The 16848-nt window shown below is 48.0% G+C and overlaps 1 protein-coding gene across 2 annotated transcripts in view; it reads right to left on the bottom strand.

Annotated features, from left to right (window-relative positions):
- The window catches only part of UBE3C (ubiquitin protein ligase E3C), a 115532-nt gene that overhangs the window by 25893 nt on the left and 72791 nt on the right, over nucleotides 1-16848 (bottom strand). For both annotated transcript variants that reach the window (XM_027538466.1, XM_027538465.1), the window contains exon 18: nucleotides 8204-8451. In XM_027538466.1, coding sequence (XP_027394267.1) covers nucleotides 8204-8451 — 248 coding nt within the window. The remainder of the gene's footprint in view (nucleotides 1-8203; nucleotides 8452-16848) is intronic.

Below are 16848 nucleotides of genomic sequence, written 5' to 3' on the forward strand. Positions count from 1 at the left end.
AGGTCCGATGCTGTAAAGAGCAATATTGCATAGGAACCTGGAAAGTCAGGTCCATGAATCAAGGCAAATTGGAAGTGGTCAAACGAGATGGCAAGAGTGAACGTCGACATTCTAGGAATCAGCGAACTGAAATGGACTGGAATGGGTGAATTTAACTCAGATGACCATTATATCTACTACTGCAGGCAGGAATCCCTCAGAAGAAATGGAGTAGCCATCATGGTCAACAAGAGTCCGAAATGCAGTACTTGGATGCAATCTCAAAAACGACAGAATGATCTCTGTTCATTTCCAAGGCAAACCATTCAATATTACAGTAATCCAAGTCTACGCCCCAACCATTAACACTGAAGAAGCTGAAGTTGAACGGTTCTATGAAGACCTACAAGACCTTTTAGAAATAACACCCAAAAAAGATGTCCTTTTCATTATAGGGGACTGGAATGCAAAAGTGGGAAGTCAAGAAACACCTGGAATAACAGGCAAATTTGGCCTTGGAATACGGAATGAAGCAGAGCAAAGACTAATAGAGTTTTGCCAAGAGAACGCACTGGTCATAGCAAACACCCTCTTCCAACAACACAAGAGAAGACTCTACACATGGACATCACCAGATGGTCAACACCGAAATCAGATTGATTGTATTCTTTGCAGCCAAAGATGGAGAAGCTCTATACAGTCAGCAAAAACAAGACCGGGAGCTGACTGTGGCTCAGATAATAAACTCCTTATTGCCAAATTCAGACTGAAATTGAAGAAAGTAGGGAAAACCACTAGACCATTCAGGTATGACCTAAATCAAATCCCTTATGATTATACAGTGGAAGTGAGAAATAGATTTAAGGGCCTAGATCTGATAAGAGTGCCTGATGAACTATGGAATGAGGTTTGTGACACTGTACAGGAGACAGGGATCAAGACTATCCCCATGGAAAAGAAATGCAAAAAAGCAAAATGGCTGTCTGGGGAGGCCTTACAAATAGCTGTGAAAAGAAGAGAAGCAAAAAGCAAAGGAGAAAAGGAGAGATATAAGCATCTGAATGCAGAGTTCCAAAGAATAGCAAGGAGAGATAAGAAAGCCTTCCTCAGCAATCAATGCAAAGAAATAGAGGAAAACAACAGAATGGGAAAGACTAGAGATCTCTTCAAGAAAATTAGAGATACCAAGGGAACATTTCATGCAAAGATGGGCTCGATCAAGGACAGAAATAGTATGGGCCTAATAGAAGCAGAAGATATTAAGAAGACGTGGCAAGAATACACAGAAGAACTGTACAAAAAAGATCTTTATAACCCAGATAATCACGATGGTGTGATCACTGACCTAGAGCCAGACATCCTGAAATGTGAAGTCAAATGGGCCTTAGAAAGCAGCACTACGAACAAAGCTAGTGGAGGTAATGGAATTCCAGTTGAGCTATTTCAAATCCTGAAAGATGATGCTGTGAAAGTGCTGCACTCAATATGCCAGCAAATTTGGAAAACTCAGCAGTGGCCACAGGACTGGAAAAGGTCAGTTTTCATTCCAATCCCAAAGAAAGGCAATGCTAAAGAATGCTCAAACTACCACACAATTGCACTCATCTCACACACTGGTAAAGTAATGCTCAAAATTCTCCAAGCCAGGCTTCAGCAATATGTGAACCGTAAACTTCCTGATGTTCAAGCTGGTTTTAGAAAAGGCAGTGGAACCAGAGATCAAATTGCCAACATCCGCTGGATCATGGAAAAAGCAAGAGAGTTCCAGAAAAACATCTATTTCTGTTTTATTGAGTAAGCCAAAGCCTTTGCCTGTGTGGATCACAATAAATTGTGGGAAATTCTGAGAGATGGGAATACCAGACCACCTGACCTGCCTCTTGAGAAATCTGTATGCAGGTCAGGAAGCAACAGTTAGAATGGACATGGAACAACAGACTGGTTCCAAATAGGAAAAGGAGTACGTCAAGGCTGTATCTTGTCACCCTGCTTATTTAACTTCTATGCAAAGTACATCATAAGAAACGCTGAACTGGAAGAAACACAAGCTGGAATCAAGATTGCCGGGAGAAATATCAATAACCTCAGATATGCAGATGACACCACCCTTATGGCAGAAAGTGAAGAGGAACTAAAAAGCCTCTTGATGAAAGTGAAAGTGGAGAGTGAAAAAGTTGGCTTAAAGCTCAACATTCAGGAAATGAAGATCATGGCGTCCAGTCCCATCACTTCATGGCAAATAGATGGGGAAACAGTGGAAACAGTGCCAGACTTTATTTTTCTGGGCTCCAAAATCACTGCAGATGGTGACTGCAGCCATGAAATTAAAAGACGCTTCCTCCTTGGAAGGAAAGTTATGACCAACCTAGATAGCATATTCAAAAGCAGAGACATTACTTTGCCAACAAAGGTCCAGCTAGTCAAGGCTATGGTTTTTCCAGTGGTCATGTATGGATGTGAGAGTCGGACTGTGAAGAAGGCTGAGCGCCGAAGAATTGATGCTTTTGAACTGTGGTGTTGGAGAAGACTCTTGAGAGTCCCTTGGACTGCAAGGAGATCCAACCAGTGCATTCTGAAGGAGATCAGCCCTGGGATTTCTTTGGAAGGAATGATGCTAAAGCTGAAACTCCAGTACTTTGGCCACCTCATGCGAAGAGCTGACTCACTGGAAAAGACTCTGATGCTGGGAGGGATTGGGGGCAGGAGGAGAAGGGGATGACAGAGGATGAGATGGCTGGATGGCATCACTGACTCGATGGACGTGAGTCTGAGTGAACTCCGGGAGTCGGTGATGGACAGGGAGGCCTGGAGTGCTGTGATTCATGGGGTCGCAAAGAGTCGGACACAACTGAGCGACTGAACTGAATCGAACTGAAGACCATTTTAACTTCATGTTTAATTTTGAAGAAACAAACTTATATAGAAAACTATGACTTTAGGAAGAAGAAGAAATCTCCAGATTTGGGAACGCGTTGCTTTTAATGGAAAAGAATATAAATTGTGATTAGAATGCTATAAAAGCAGTACAATTCTCCGAAGGGATAAGCGTCAAATAAGTAATCACTTATAAATTATAAGTTTTACATATTTGTTAATTATGATCTTTGATTTTTCTGTTTCTCAAAAAAACGGAAGGTCAACAAGAGGAAACTCATGGTGAATCATCCCTGTGGCTAATTAACTGGGAGATTCAGAAAGCCAATACTGCTGCTTCTGAAATCCGCTGACCTCTAAATAAAAAGAGTCTTAACATTAGTCTCAACATGCAAGTCATGACTGGCAGACTTGTGCTTAGCACAGAATGATCAACTATTAGCTGAATGATATGTTTAAAAAAACCTAAAGGAAAGATACAATAACTTCAGAGCTCAATCAGATGAAGCAGCTCAACTATGCTGACCCTTAATGAGTTGGTGAGTTCAAAATAAGATGTTATACAACAGAAGCTTTGTCATTTAAGGACCAAAGTAACTTAAATCACTAGTATTCACCTCAGTCGACAGTTTCAAAGCCTCAGCAAATTCAGTGAGCATTCTATAAAAGGATTCTAATGAATACAAAAATAAATTTTCCCAACTCTCAAAAATCTCAGGATAAACTGTTAACTGTCAATACTACGTCTATGATTCATTAAGTGTAGACTGAATTCCACTCAAATACAAAATTATAAAGTATGCTGAAGTTTTACCATCTGTTAATTAAAAATCTGAAATATATGACCAGGATATTATCAAACAACCTGATTTATAGGCATTCTGTTCCAATTAAATCAATATTCCAAAGCAAGGGGAAAAAAAATTTCCAAGTAGAATTCAAATATGATAAAAGATTTCCTCCAATAAATATTCTGAACTTAATTGGCTTAAATGGACATAGGTGTTTCTATCTGTTTAAAAAAAAAGTTCAAGATGACATTACCACATCCTTGAACTGTTTATTTATTCCCTGTCCAGAGTCTGATTTACAGGCGATAAAATGCAATCACAACCCACACCAGAGCAGGAATCATCTGCTAATGGAACTTTTAGCGAGAAGTGACCAGTGACATGAGGTAATTCTTCCTATACAGGAGTGCTCCTGAGGACCTCGCTGCACTTCATCACAGTAAACAATCACTAACATATGCATTAAAGAAAATTTAAATACATTATGACCCAATAAATATCATAATCAATCAATAGACAATTTTCTTCTCTTAAAGATTTAGTGTTCGGGTACCACACTATTAGTGCTATACTACTACACTCACTTAGATCTGGACAGTTTCTAACATGTTGGTACAAAGTTTAACCATTTGTAGTCAGATATGTTTTAGAAACTAGTGCTCCCTTAAGAATTGCCTTGCAGAAAATTATACAAGTAAAACCTCTAAAATAAGGAACTAAATTAAGCACCATTCTCCAACAACTATAGTTTTGTTGGTGCTTTTGTCTAAACTTTATTTAATTTCAAGATCTTTATTAAGACCGCATTTATACACACTCCATTTTTAGGACCTGGAATCTGGTTTACAGAGCTGATACATTCCAGAACGAAGGATTAAGAGGCTCTGCTCCCCTCTGGATCTGCAGCTGCACAGCAGATGTGTTCTCAGGGCAGCTCCCACGCGAGCAGCGTGAGTATGCAGACACACACCCACACACACACACACAGATACACACACACACACGTGAGCAGCGTCACTATGCACACACACCCACACTATCACAACAGGGTCACCCTGGCAGAAGGCTGGACACAGAGAGGAGTGGAACAGAGGAGAAACCACCCGCACGTGTGTGGCCAACTCAGCACGAGTGCCAGGACGGCCAGACACCCACACGCAACAGAACACGCACACACAGTGTCCACACAAAACCCGTACATGAGTGTTCACAGCAGAATTACTCACAAGAGCCAAACCTGAACCTCCATGAAATAATGAACCGATAAACTGTGGTCGTTACTCGCACGATGACACACTAGACCAGAAAGGAGACAAGCATGGATAACGCGCACCACGCGGAGGACCCTGAAAGCGCCACGCCAAGGCAAGGAAGCCAGTCAGAGGGCCGTGTGCCGCGCGACTCGGCGCACAGGAAAGTCCAGAACGGGCAAACTGCAGAGACAGAAAGGAGGTCAGTGGTGGCCCAGGACAGCAGGACTGGAGCAGAAGGGGAGTAACTGTTAATGAACATGAGGTTTCCTTTTTTACTATTTCCTTCTGAAATCTTAGTGGTGATGGCTGCACAGCTCAGGGAACGTACTAAAAATCACTGAACTAAACCCCTTAAAAAGGCAGAATTTCACGGAATGTGAACTTCAAATAAGTCACAAGAGCATCGTCTGCTCTGCAGGCCCCGATTTTTAATTAGGGTGCTTCTCTAACGGGCCACTGAGTCCACGGAGCTCCAGGGGGAGAGAGGAGGTCTGCTGAAGACAGCATGGACTGCATGGAACAGACCGCAAACGCGCTGCATAAAGGAATACAATGATAAAGTTGAACTTTACTGTAGTTCTGACTAACTTTTATAGAAAATTACACCGCAACACTAGTCTCTAAATTACTTCAGGATGACAGAGCTCCTGGGCCGCCCACCTGGACATGCATCCTTGTGCGGAGCTCCTGTTCGGTCTGCCCCCTGGGCTGTGTGTCCGCCGCCAGGAGAACCGTACCCTCCCTGCGCCCACCTCCCTGACCCCACAGCTGCCTTGCACGCACTGCTCAGCTTCCTCCAGGCTACGCTCTCCTTCAGACGGAGACCCCTCCTCTGTGGCCTTCCCCGCTGTGCTCAGTCAGGACGCCCTAGTGCGCCCCACCGCACTGCCGGAACGACCCCATGGGGCAGAGCCCGGCCCAGCCCAGGGCAGCTCGCCGCATGTCCCTGGAGGGCGCGGCACTTGCTCGTCAGCTCTCTGCAGAGTCTCCCAGGATCCCAAGCCACCCACCGTCTGGTTCTGCATCCATGGTCACTTCACCAAAGACGGCCACCCCCCCTGGGAATGCCAACCCGCCCGTCCACTGTCCTTCTCCAGAACCTCTCTCGTCCCTTGGGGGCCAGGCCTGCTGAGAGGCCGACACAATCCACCTGTAACCCTCCCACCCCCTCCCCCGTAAGCACCCGAAGAACTCATTTCTATCATGCTGCCCCCTAAAACATCACCCAGAACAACCCTGAGGTCCACGACTGAGGGACGGTTCCATAACGCAGTTGTCACAGGACCGAGGACCACTTGGCAATAACAGGAACACAGTCCTGACACCTCAAACCTGAACGGCCCTTGAAAACGGGCTGAGGGAAACGAGCCAACTGCAGAGGCCGCCACTCCAGAGGCCACATGCAGAAGCACACACAGGAGACACACGGCACACCTGCAGAAAAAGGCAGAGAGTCGGCCGGCGTCTGCCTCGTCTCTTTTTGGAGGGCGAGGAGTTAACCCGGGCGATGGAAATGCCCTACGCTCACGGCGGTGACTGTGCAACTCTGTGAATGCACTGAAGCCGCTCATCTGTGCTTTTCAACTGGGTGAACTGCATGGCTGGCAAATTCTATCTCAATAAAACCAGGACAAGAAAAAAAAAAAAAAAAAAAAACCAAGAAAAACACCCAGGACACAAAAACGTGCTCACGAGTCCAGTGTCACTTTTCTGTCCTCACACGCGTCTCCAGGAACCCGGGCACCAGCGCCGGGGCTGGGCTGCTGTCCCCGCCACTGGAGACCGCTGTCTTCATGCTTCCACAGGGCCTCCCTAAAACCAGCACACCCGTCACCCCAGCACTTGCTGAGAACAGAGGCTTCATGGTCAGGGCACGGGGAGCCCGCTCCCGCCACGGAGACCCCAGCCTCTGTGTCCCCACTGAGGGAAAGGGCCCAAGAGCACAGAGCCCAGCTGCGCCCACTTGCTCCACCACAGGGAAAGCCGCCAGCTCGGCCACATCGCAGGAGAGCCTTGTTCACTTCTTAAACAGTGAAAGAGGAGGACACTTGGTCAGGGGCTGCAGTCCGCTGCCCTGAGTTTCTGAGTTGCCTCCGGTCATTCCTTTGACCTTCGGAAGATGAACTGACTCCTGTCCCTGTGTTACAATCCAATCTCTAAAAATGTGGTGGATGGCAGTTAAGCCTCAGGTATTCCTCTCCACCATCTCAAATGGGAAGGAAAAGAACCAGACAGAAGCTGTGCACCTGTGGGCTCTGCCTGGCACATCCGCGGGCCACGCCACGGTCTGATTTCCCCAGCCCCACCACGTGACGGTGCTGGGAGATGCGGCCCCTGGTGCTTAGGTCATGAGGGTGTGGCTCGCATGAACAGCGTTAGCACCCTTACAGAGAAGCCCCACGGAGCTCCCCGGGCCCTTGCGCCATGTGGGGACACAGGAGTTATGTGAAGACACAGGCACCAGTCACGGCCCAGGACGGGGGCTGCACCAAACAGGACACGTGGTGCCCTGAGCCAGAGGCCGGCCCCGGGCTGTGAGAAGTCAGCCTGCGCGGGGGGGTAAGCTGCCCGGACTGCGGCACCGTGCTACAGCAGCCTGCAGACGGGCCAGGGCCGGTCTACTTCAGTGACGACGACCGTCCTGCTCCTGACTTCAATGGGAACATGTGCTTTCAAAGTTGCATCGCTAAATACGAAGTCTCCACCAGGTTATATAATTAAACTTTCCTTTCATCTACAACAAAGGGTAAGCTCTGTTTGCCAAGACGGTGCACACCATCCGGTGCTACACTCTGGTCACTGCAGCGCTACCGCAGTATCCTCAAGGGACCACACGTCCAAAGAAACGGCACACGGCCACGGCCCTGCCTCACAGCACTTTCAACACTTCGCAGAACCTTAAATAATCACTGTCAATGCTAGTTATCAGCAAGAGCAACTGTGACAAGACTTAAAATATTTACACCACCTATGCAAGCAGGTCATAACGGTAAGACTTGTATGAGCAGAATTTTGTAACTATGTTCTCTATTTTCTACGCATGTAAGTTTTTAAAAATTTTTCACCACTGCCACTGTAGCTGCCCAGGTTAACCTCCTCCAGTCCTCTCCCCCTTCTCCTACACCGATAATTTTTAATGTATGTATGCACGTAATATAGCAATAAAAGAAAACACTATTCAGGGGTTCGTCAAAATTACGTAAGCAACTCTGAATAGAGGTCCTGAAGGAAGCAGACAGCAGCCACACAGGAGCACACACGTCACCACCCGCGTCGGGACCCACGTTCACACCGAATGTACGTTACCTTTCCGAGCATCCTGCCCAGGAAGTAGTAATGTCTGGCAAAGGCATCGCCCACAAGCATCTGAGCGGCTGGGTTGGGGTACAGAAGCCCTTCGTTAGTGGTCTTAAAGAACCCCTGGTTGGGGTTAAACCCTGACTTCAGTAGTTCGTTTAGAAACTCTCTGAAAATACCACCACCGTCAATGCCGGCTTCGTCCAGGCCGTGCGCATTCAGTAAGTGCACACGGATCCGCTTTTTCAAGTCAGGCTCTGTTAAAAAAGGGGGGTGGGGTGAGGAGAAAATATCTTTTTAAAAAGCAATAAAACAAGTTGGTATTACAGGAAGTTAGGAAAGGGGAGCAAGAATGTTAAAACTATTTTAACGCAAGGCTTAAAAAAACCCAACATTAAGAGGAGACAATGAGCTAGGCTGAGCCGGTCTTCCCGGGACTCCTCCACTCTGCTCAAGAATGGAGTGGGCAGGGGCAGCAGGCGGGTGTTCAGGGGAAAATACGAACCCCGCCCCTCACTGTAACAGACTCAAACACTAGCAGGGGAGCGGGCAGAGTTAGGACCTGAGGAGAATACGGGCCCACAAAGTCGCCAAGGAAGACAAAGAGACAAACAAAGAAGTCGCTGACGCTAACGTCACACAGACATTCTAAAGAAGTGAATGACATGAGAGAGCGCCAGGGGCTGCATCGTCATTTAAAACAACATTTGGCTGAAAAACAGGTAAAGATTTTGGTTATATAATATGCCACAAGATTAAATTAAAAAAAAAAACAACAACACCGCAAAGCTGAAGCCTGCCTGACACGCAAGACACATCTGCACACGGTCCTCGTAAGGACAGCGCGCGGAAGCAGGACCCCAGGCCCCAGACGCACTTGCAGTGAACGCGGCAGTTTCCAGTGTGGGCTTCCAGACACAGGCCATGAAAGACAACTCCGCAAGCCAGAGAGGCCCTGCCTGGCTCAATCCCCGAGCAGGCGTGTCTGACCGCGTAACCCGCGTCCTGCATCGCTTCCCGCTGCACCTGCACCCTTCAGGTACCCGGCACGGAACCCACCGCAGGTCTGCGCCGCGGCCACTGCTCAGGCAGTGTGCAGTCACTCAACACATGTCCGACCCAAAGCATCTCAAGGCACCAGGGGACCTCCAGGAAATAGCCTGGAAAGCGGTTTTGCCAGCGCAGGTTCCACTGAACCTCAACACCACGATATGCAAGAGTCAGCGTTAAGGTCCCAGGACCTGGGGTGTGAGCCTGTGTCCCCTGACCGCCCCTGCACGGAGGCCCGCCCACCCCACCAGGGAGGACAAATGCTGTGCCTGCTGAGCACACAGCCACCTCTGATTCCTACCCCGGGCAGGAACCCACGCCAGGAACCGCACACACACACACCAACCACTTCCAACACTCCAACAATCTCTGGGTAAGAACAGCCCATTCCCTCGTGATGAAGCCAAGGACAGGGACGGTGAACTACTTATCCAAGGACACGCAGCAAGCAGTGTCAGGGCAGGGCTGTAGTTTAACACACACTATTTAAAATCTAACTATACTTAAATGAAGGGCTTTTCACTGATGGCTGAATTCCACAGACATGCTATTTCCATCTATTTTGATCAATTACCAAACATGTTCATTCTCAGAGAGAATTCTAAGCAGGTAACTATGGCTGCAACACCACCTGTACATCCATCCTCTCAATACTCAGCTTTAAGGACAACTATAACCATTCATCACATACAGTATTTCTCAAACTGAATGTCAGCAGTTAGCAGCATTATATTTTGAAAGTTCTAAGTGTAAATAAACGTTTTTTAACTGGGAAATGCTCAACCAAGGCACACTCGTTAACTGCTGGCTCGAATCTTGGCACTGACACTCCAGGCAGGGGAGGAGGGGTCTATCTCAGAGACTTCACAGAAGCCGCCTCTCAGTTCTGGCTGGAGCTGAGGGTCTGTGGCTCCCCAGATCTCACTTCTATAATCAACAGGACACAGCAACACAGTATTTTTTAGAATCAAATCTAGTCTTCTTGCCACTGGATTCAAAAGACAAATTAAAAGCACCCACTTATGGAGGTAAGACTGGCGGGGGGGGGCTAAGTAAATTGACCCTTGAACAATTCAGGAGTCGGGTCCACACAGTTGAGAATCCACGTGTAACTTTTGCCTGTCTTACTGATAACATAAACAGTCAGTTAGCACATTTCATATGGTATACAAGCTACATACTGTACTCTTACGATGAAGTAAGCGAGAAAAAGCAAACACGTTATTACGAAAGTCAAAAGCAAGAGAGAATATGTTCACAGCACTGTGCTCATTCGCTGCCAGCTCAAGTGTACATCATCTGCTTCCAAGAGCTGCTACCGGGCTGTCAGCACCTGCGGCAGCACCGTCTACCCGGCACACAGCCCTGCAGACGCTGTGCTACTAACACCTGACATCACGCAATGCACCAACGGGAGGTGTTAGCCGCTCAGTTGTGTCCAACTCTTTGCGACCCTATGGACTGTGGCCTCCTAGGCTCCTTGTCCATGGAATTCTCCAGGCAAGGACTGGAGTGGGTTGCCCTCCTCCAGGGGATAGTCCCGACCCAGGCATCAAACACTGGGTAAAAAACCACTGCAGGCAGATTCTTTATCATCTGAGCCACCAGTTCAGTTCAGTCGCTCAGTCGTGTCCGACTCTTCGCGACCCCATGAATCACAGCACGCCAGGCCTCCCTGTCTATCACCAACTCCCAGAATCCACTCAGACTCATGTCCATCTAGTCAGTGACGCCATCCAGCCATCTCATCCTCTGTCATCCCCTTCTCCTCCTGCCCTCAATCCCTCCCAGCAACAGAGTCTTTTCCAATAAGTCAACTCTTCACATGAGGTGGCCAGAGTACTGGAGTTTCAGCTTCAGCATCATTCCCTCCAAAGAAATCCCAGGGCTGATCTCCTTCAGAATGGACTGGTTGCATCTCCTTGCAGTCCAAGGGACTCTTAAGAGTCTTCTCCAACACCACAGTTCAAAAGCATCAATTCTTCGGTGCTCAGCTTTCTTCACAGTCCAACTCTCACATCCATACATGACTACTGGAAAAACCATAGCCTTGACTAGACGGACCTTTGTTGGCAAAGTAATGTCTCTGCTTTTCAATATGCTATTTAGGTTGGTCATAACTTTCCTTCCAAGGAGGAAGCGTCTTTTAATTTCATGGCTGCAGTCACCATCTGCAGTGATTTTGGAGCCCAGAAAAATAAAGTCAGCCACTGTTTCCATCCACTGTTTCCCCATCTATCTGCCATGAAGTGATGGGACCGGATGCCATGATCTTCGTTTCCTGAATGTTGAGCTTTAAGCCAACTTTTTCACTCTCCACTTTCACTTTCATCAAGAGGCTTTTTAGTTCCTCTTCACTTTCTGCCATAAGGGTGGTGTCATCTGCATATCTGAGGTTATTGATATTTCTCCCGGCAATCTTGATTCCAGCTTGTGTTTCTTCCAGTTCAGCGTTTCTTATGATGTACTTTGCATAGAAGTTAAATAAACAGGGTGACAATATACAGCCTTGACGTACTCCTTTTCCTATTTGGAACCAGTCTGTTGTTCCATGTCCAGTTCTAACTGTTGCTTCCTGACCTGCACACAGATTTCTCAAGAGGTAGATCAGCTGGTCTGGTATTCCCATCTCTTTCAGAATTTTCCACAGTTTATTATGATCCACAGAGTCAAAGGCTTTGGCATAGTCAATAAAGCAGAAATAGATGTTTTTCTGGAACTCTCTTGCTTTTTCCATGATCCAGCGGATGTTGGCAATTTGATCTCTGGTTCCTCTGCCTTTTCTAAAACCAGCTTGAACATCTGGAAGTTCATGGTTCACATATTGCTGAAGCCTGGCTTGGAGGATTTTGAGCATTACTTTACTAGCGTGTGAGATGAGTGCAATTGTGCGGTAGTTTGAGCATTCTTTGGCATTGCCTTTCTTTGGGATTGGAATGAAAACTGACCTTTTCCAGTCCTGTGGCCACTGCTGAGTTTTCCAAATTTGCTGGCATATTGAGTGCAGCACTTTCACAGCATCATCTTTCAGGATTTGAAAGAGTTCAACTGGAATTCCATCACCTCCACTAGCTTTGGAAAACCACTAGACCATTCAGGTATGACCTAAATCAAATCCCTTATGATTATACAGTGGAAGTGAGAAATAGATTTAAGGGAATGATAGATAGAGTGCCTGATGAACTATGGACGGAGGTTCATGACACTGTACAGGAGACAGGGATCACGACCATCCCCATGGAAAAGAAATGCAAAAAAGCGAAACGGCTGTCTGAGGAGGCCTTACAAATAGCTGTGAAAAGAAGAGAAGCAAAAAGCAAAGGAAAAAAAGAAAGATATAAGCATCTGAATGCAGAGTTCCAAAGAATAGCAAGAAGAGATAAGAAAGCCTTCCTCAGCAATCAATGCAAATAGAGGAAAACAACAGAATGGGAAAGACCAGAGATCTCTTCAAGAAAATTACAGATACCAAGGGAACATTTCATGCAAAGATGGGCTCGATAAAGGACAAAAATGGTATGGACCTAACAGAAGCAGAAGATATTAAGAAGAGGTGGCAAGAATACACAGAAGAACTATACAAAAAAGATCTTCACGACCAAGATAATCACGATGGTGTGATCACTCACCTAGAGCCAAACATCCTGGAATGTGAAGTCAAGTGGGCCTTAGAAAGCATCTGAGCCACCAGGGAAGAGCAAATTCTAGGAGACAGTGAGGGACAGGGAAGCCTGGCGTGCTGCAGTCCATGGGATCACAGAGTCAGACGTGACTTAGTGACTGAACAACAATGTGAAAAAGAAATCCCCGTTTGTTTGGGGGTATAATGACTCAGGCGTGATGAAGAAGCATCAGGAACACGCTGTACAGTAGTCTAGCCTGTGCACTAAGGAACGAACGTCGAGGAGTGTTTACAGTGTACACTGTTACGGTCCTGCTCATCGTTCAGGGCTGGTACCACTGTTCCATGTTTTAAAAACCCCTTACCTGTGGTGATAAGGTGATTAGCAGTTTCCTCAATCATGAGAAAGAGACGCAGAGTGTTTGGTAATATAGCTCTTTGAAGGCCAAGTCAAAACAGGAAGAAAGCTAACACGGTATTAATTTTATGGTCAGCATCACTCACTCTATGCTTCTGAAAGCACAGGCTGCCCACTTCACTGCAAGTCCTGCCCAGGACGGTCTGCAGGATGAACACTCGGGTGACAAGGACAACAATGAAGACACTGCAGTCTCTTATACAGACACCGGGTTTTCACAGGAAGGCGCTCACATACACAGCAGCTAACGTGTTACTGGGCGGCGTGACGGATTCTTTACTATGAAGTAGAAATGGCTCATTACAGAAGCCTGCCCCCTCCCGTCTTCAGGCTCATTTAGGCTGGGTGGGGGTGGGGGGAGGAGCAGGAAAAGGGGTGGTCTTGCTGCCCGGGATGGCAGAGGCAGGTGGTGGAGGGCACAGGAGGGGCAGGCCCATTTGGCCTAACTTGACGGAGACACTTCACAGCTTCTGCCCCGACGTTTCTGCTCTTCTCTGAACCCGTCTGTACAGCACCGACCCCGCTCCCACTGTTCGCTGTAGTCTAGGCGCCCGTATCCCAGAAGACCCAGGGCGTGACACAAGTCAGAAGCCGTCCTCAACGAGCAGAAGGCCCTGCTCGGGCGTCTGCCGTGCGTCTCCCGGCTCCACTGCCTCTCTGGCGTCTCTTCCTCATCGTCGGGCCTGGGCTGGAGGCAGTCGTTGCCCAGTCGCTCCCCTCACATGGAGTCCTCTGGCTGCCCAGAGCCTGCTCCGAGGCCCCCCCACGCCTGTCACCACCCCCATCCCTCTCATGCCTTCCCCCACCGGCTCAGCCGGAAGTCCTGTGAAGTCACGTGACGCATCCGGACGCCTCTCCAGCAGGAATGTGTTGCCCCGCTTGGGGGCGTTCTTGGCTCTCTCTCCAGCAAGGATGGCATCTTCCAGGGTATGGTCCTCCCAAGCTCACGTGATGCTCTCTCTGCCGGGTTCTGCTGATGAGCCTCTCCTTGGAGAACCATGTGCACGGAGCCTGGAAGGTCCCCATGGCCCCAGCCTAGAGGTTCTATTAGAGACGTGCTCTGTGAGCCAGCAGACCCTCCTGTACTTTCACGGGGTCTGGCGGCCACGGGCACCGCCCGAGGTCAAAACTCCCGTGAAGGCCGTTCTGAACCACCAGGTGCTTCCTGATGGTAAGGACCAGGCATCGACAGAACAATCCAGAAAAAGGGCCCTCGGGTCCTGGCCCTCCCACCATCCCACCGAAGGATGCACTGCTGGGGGTGAGTGAGCACAGGCGCACAGGCCCTGCCTCAACACTGGTGCTCTCCTGCCCTCCTTTCTACTAACTGTCCTTTGGGGCGGTCTTTCCCAGAACAGGCACCGCTGTCTGGCTGGAGCCCTGTTCAGGCAGCTGTCCCTTCTTCTCAGTGACCGTCCCGATGGCGCGGGGAGCGCTCTGCTGCCCGTGGGGGCCAGGTGCTGCTTCTCCTGTCCTCATGGCACCTTTAAACCCAGACTGCTTTCTACACTCATAAAGCCATCCTGAATTTTATAAAAATAAATATGTAAACTTAAAATATTATGAAAATAACATATCACAATTGCTTAGTAATTTTTAATTACATCAACGTCACTGGAAATTAAACAGAGTTAGTAAAAGCATGCATAGAAGAAAAAACGTTATTATACATCTGGACTTCGCTTTTTCTCAAATCGTGTCTGCAGGAATGCCTTTCTTATGGTGTCCTGAGCACGCCTTCAATACGAGATAAGGGATGTCACAAGAAGTGCCAAGCTCTTGTGCCTGCATGTAGCTGCCGCCACATCTTCACACATTTCCTTTCCTTTGTCTCCCTTTCCCTGACAGTGGTCCTCACGCTGGATTCCTTGCCTTGCAGGGGTGGTACCCACAGCTGCGGACACAGACCAGACAGCTGGACATCTCCCAGGAGCGTCCCGCCTCTTCCCTGCGCCCAGGGAGTGCACCCAGCGCCATGAGCAGCACTCTCTGGGGCTCACGGGACTGCGCTTGCCATGAGGGAGACACAGGGACGTGCAAGCGGGCACTTTCCACTGGACTCCGTTTGGCACGGGGCATGCTCAGGTGGAGGTGGGGCTCAGCTTCCGGCTACACTGGGCTCGGGCAGCAGCAAGCAGAGGCGGCCCTGATCGTCCGGGTGGACTGCATGCAGACAGGCGGCTCCCACAGCTCCGACTCCCCCCAGCACCTGGTGCCTGTTTCCATCCCTCCCAGCTTCGGGGGCCCTACAGATGTCCTCTGTCTCCATAAGTTTTGATACACTTTAATTTCTTATAATAGATTTGTGCATATTTTTGGCAACAAGTGATAAAACAGACTAGCATCTACATATATTTCATGCATTCATGACAAATTTTTCTTAATATTTTCAGTATTCTAGGTTGAGTAGTTCATCTGCTGGGAGAAGGCAATGGCACCCCACTCCAGTACTGTTGCCTGGAAAATCCCATGGATGGAGGAGCCTGGTAGGCTGCAGTCCCTGGGGTCGCTAAGAGTTGGGCACGACTGAGCGACTTCACTCTCACTTTTCACTTTCATGCACTGGAGAAGGAAATGGCAACCCACTCCAGTGTTCTTGCCTGGAGAATCCCATGGATGGAGAAGCCTGGTGGGCTGCAGTCCATGGGGCTGCACAGAGTCGGACAGGACTGAAGCGACTTAGTAGTAGTAGTAGTAGTTCATCTGCCAGTGTTTTGAAATTGTCACAAATCTCCAAAAAGTTTGCCAATGTATTTCTTGGGAAAAAAAAAAGAATCTGCCTAAGTGGACCTGCACAGTTCAAACCTGCATTGTTCAAGGGTCAACTGGACATTGATTTTACCCTGTTATCATTTCTTCTTCAGAAAAACAAGGTAACAAATCTTGCCCATTAAACAAAACCAAACCACCACGCAGGAGCAGAGCGTGCTCTCAGGAACGGAGCCCAGCATGGCTCCAGCCACCACCCCACACAGTGGGCCACACGGAGAGCGCCGTGGTGGGAGGCGCCCGCTCCACTCTCTCAGAGCCACGGGCTCCGAGGGCAGGCGGGCTCCCTGCCCACAGTCCACATGGAGAAACACACGTCACCCTGCTCGCCGAGCTCCCAACTGTGAGAGAGACCACCCAGCTGCTCTGAGCTCCACCACGTCAGCTCGCATGTCAAAGGAGGCGAAACCCACAACTCAGAAGACTGTTCTGAGACGACAATGAGATACGAGAGCCCATAAGGAATGGCCACTATTTGCTTCTGTGACTAGATGATATATGGAAAAACCATATTAATTGATTACATGTAAATGACTAGGCAACAAAGCACTTCAAACCAATTTTCCGTAAGTAAATTAAACATACTAAGATGATATTTAATTTTACAATCTGCATAGCAAAATATCAAATATATGGTTTAAAACTTAATTGATAAGGTCAGACTTAAAGAACACTTTAAAGATTTAAAGCACTGTAATATAGATATTATATGATTTTTCCAAATTCTTTAAACTCGGTGAGGCTATCAGCATGCACGACTGAAGAGCTGGCGTGTGGCCAACTTCTGAGTAACTC

This window comes from Bos indicus x Bos taurus, chromosome 4 (assembly GCF_003369695.1).
Source record: "Bos indicus x Bos taurus breed Angus x Brahman F1 hybrid chromosome 4, Bos_hybrid_MaternalHap_v2.0, whole genome shotgun sequence".
NCBI lineage: Eukaryota > Metazoa > Chordata > Mammalia > Artiodactyla > Bovidae > Bos > Bos indicus x Bos taurus.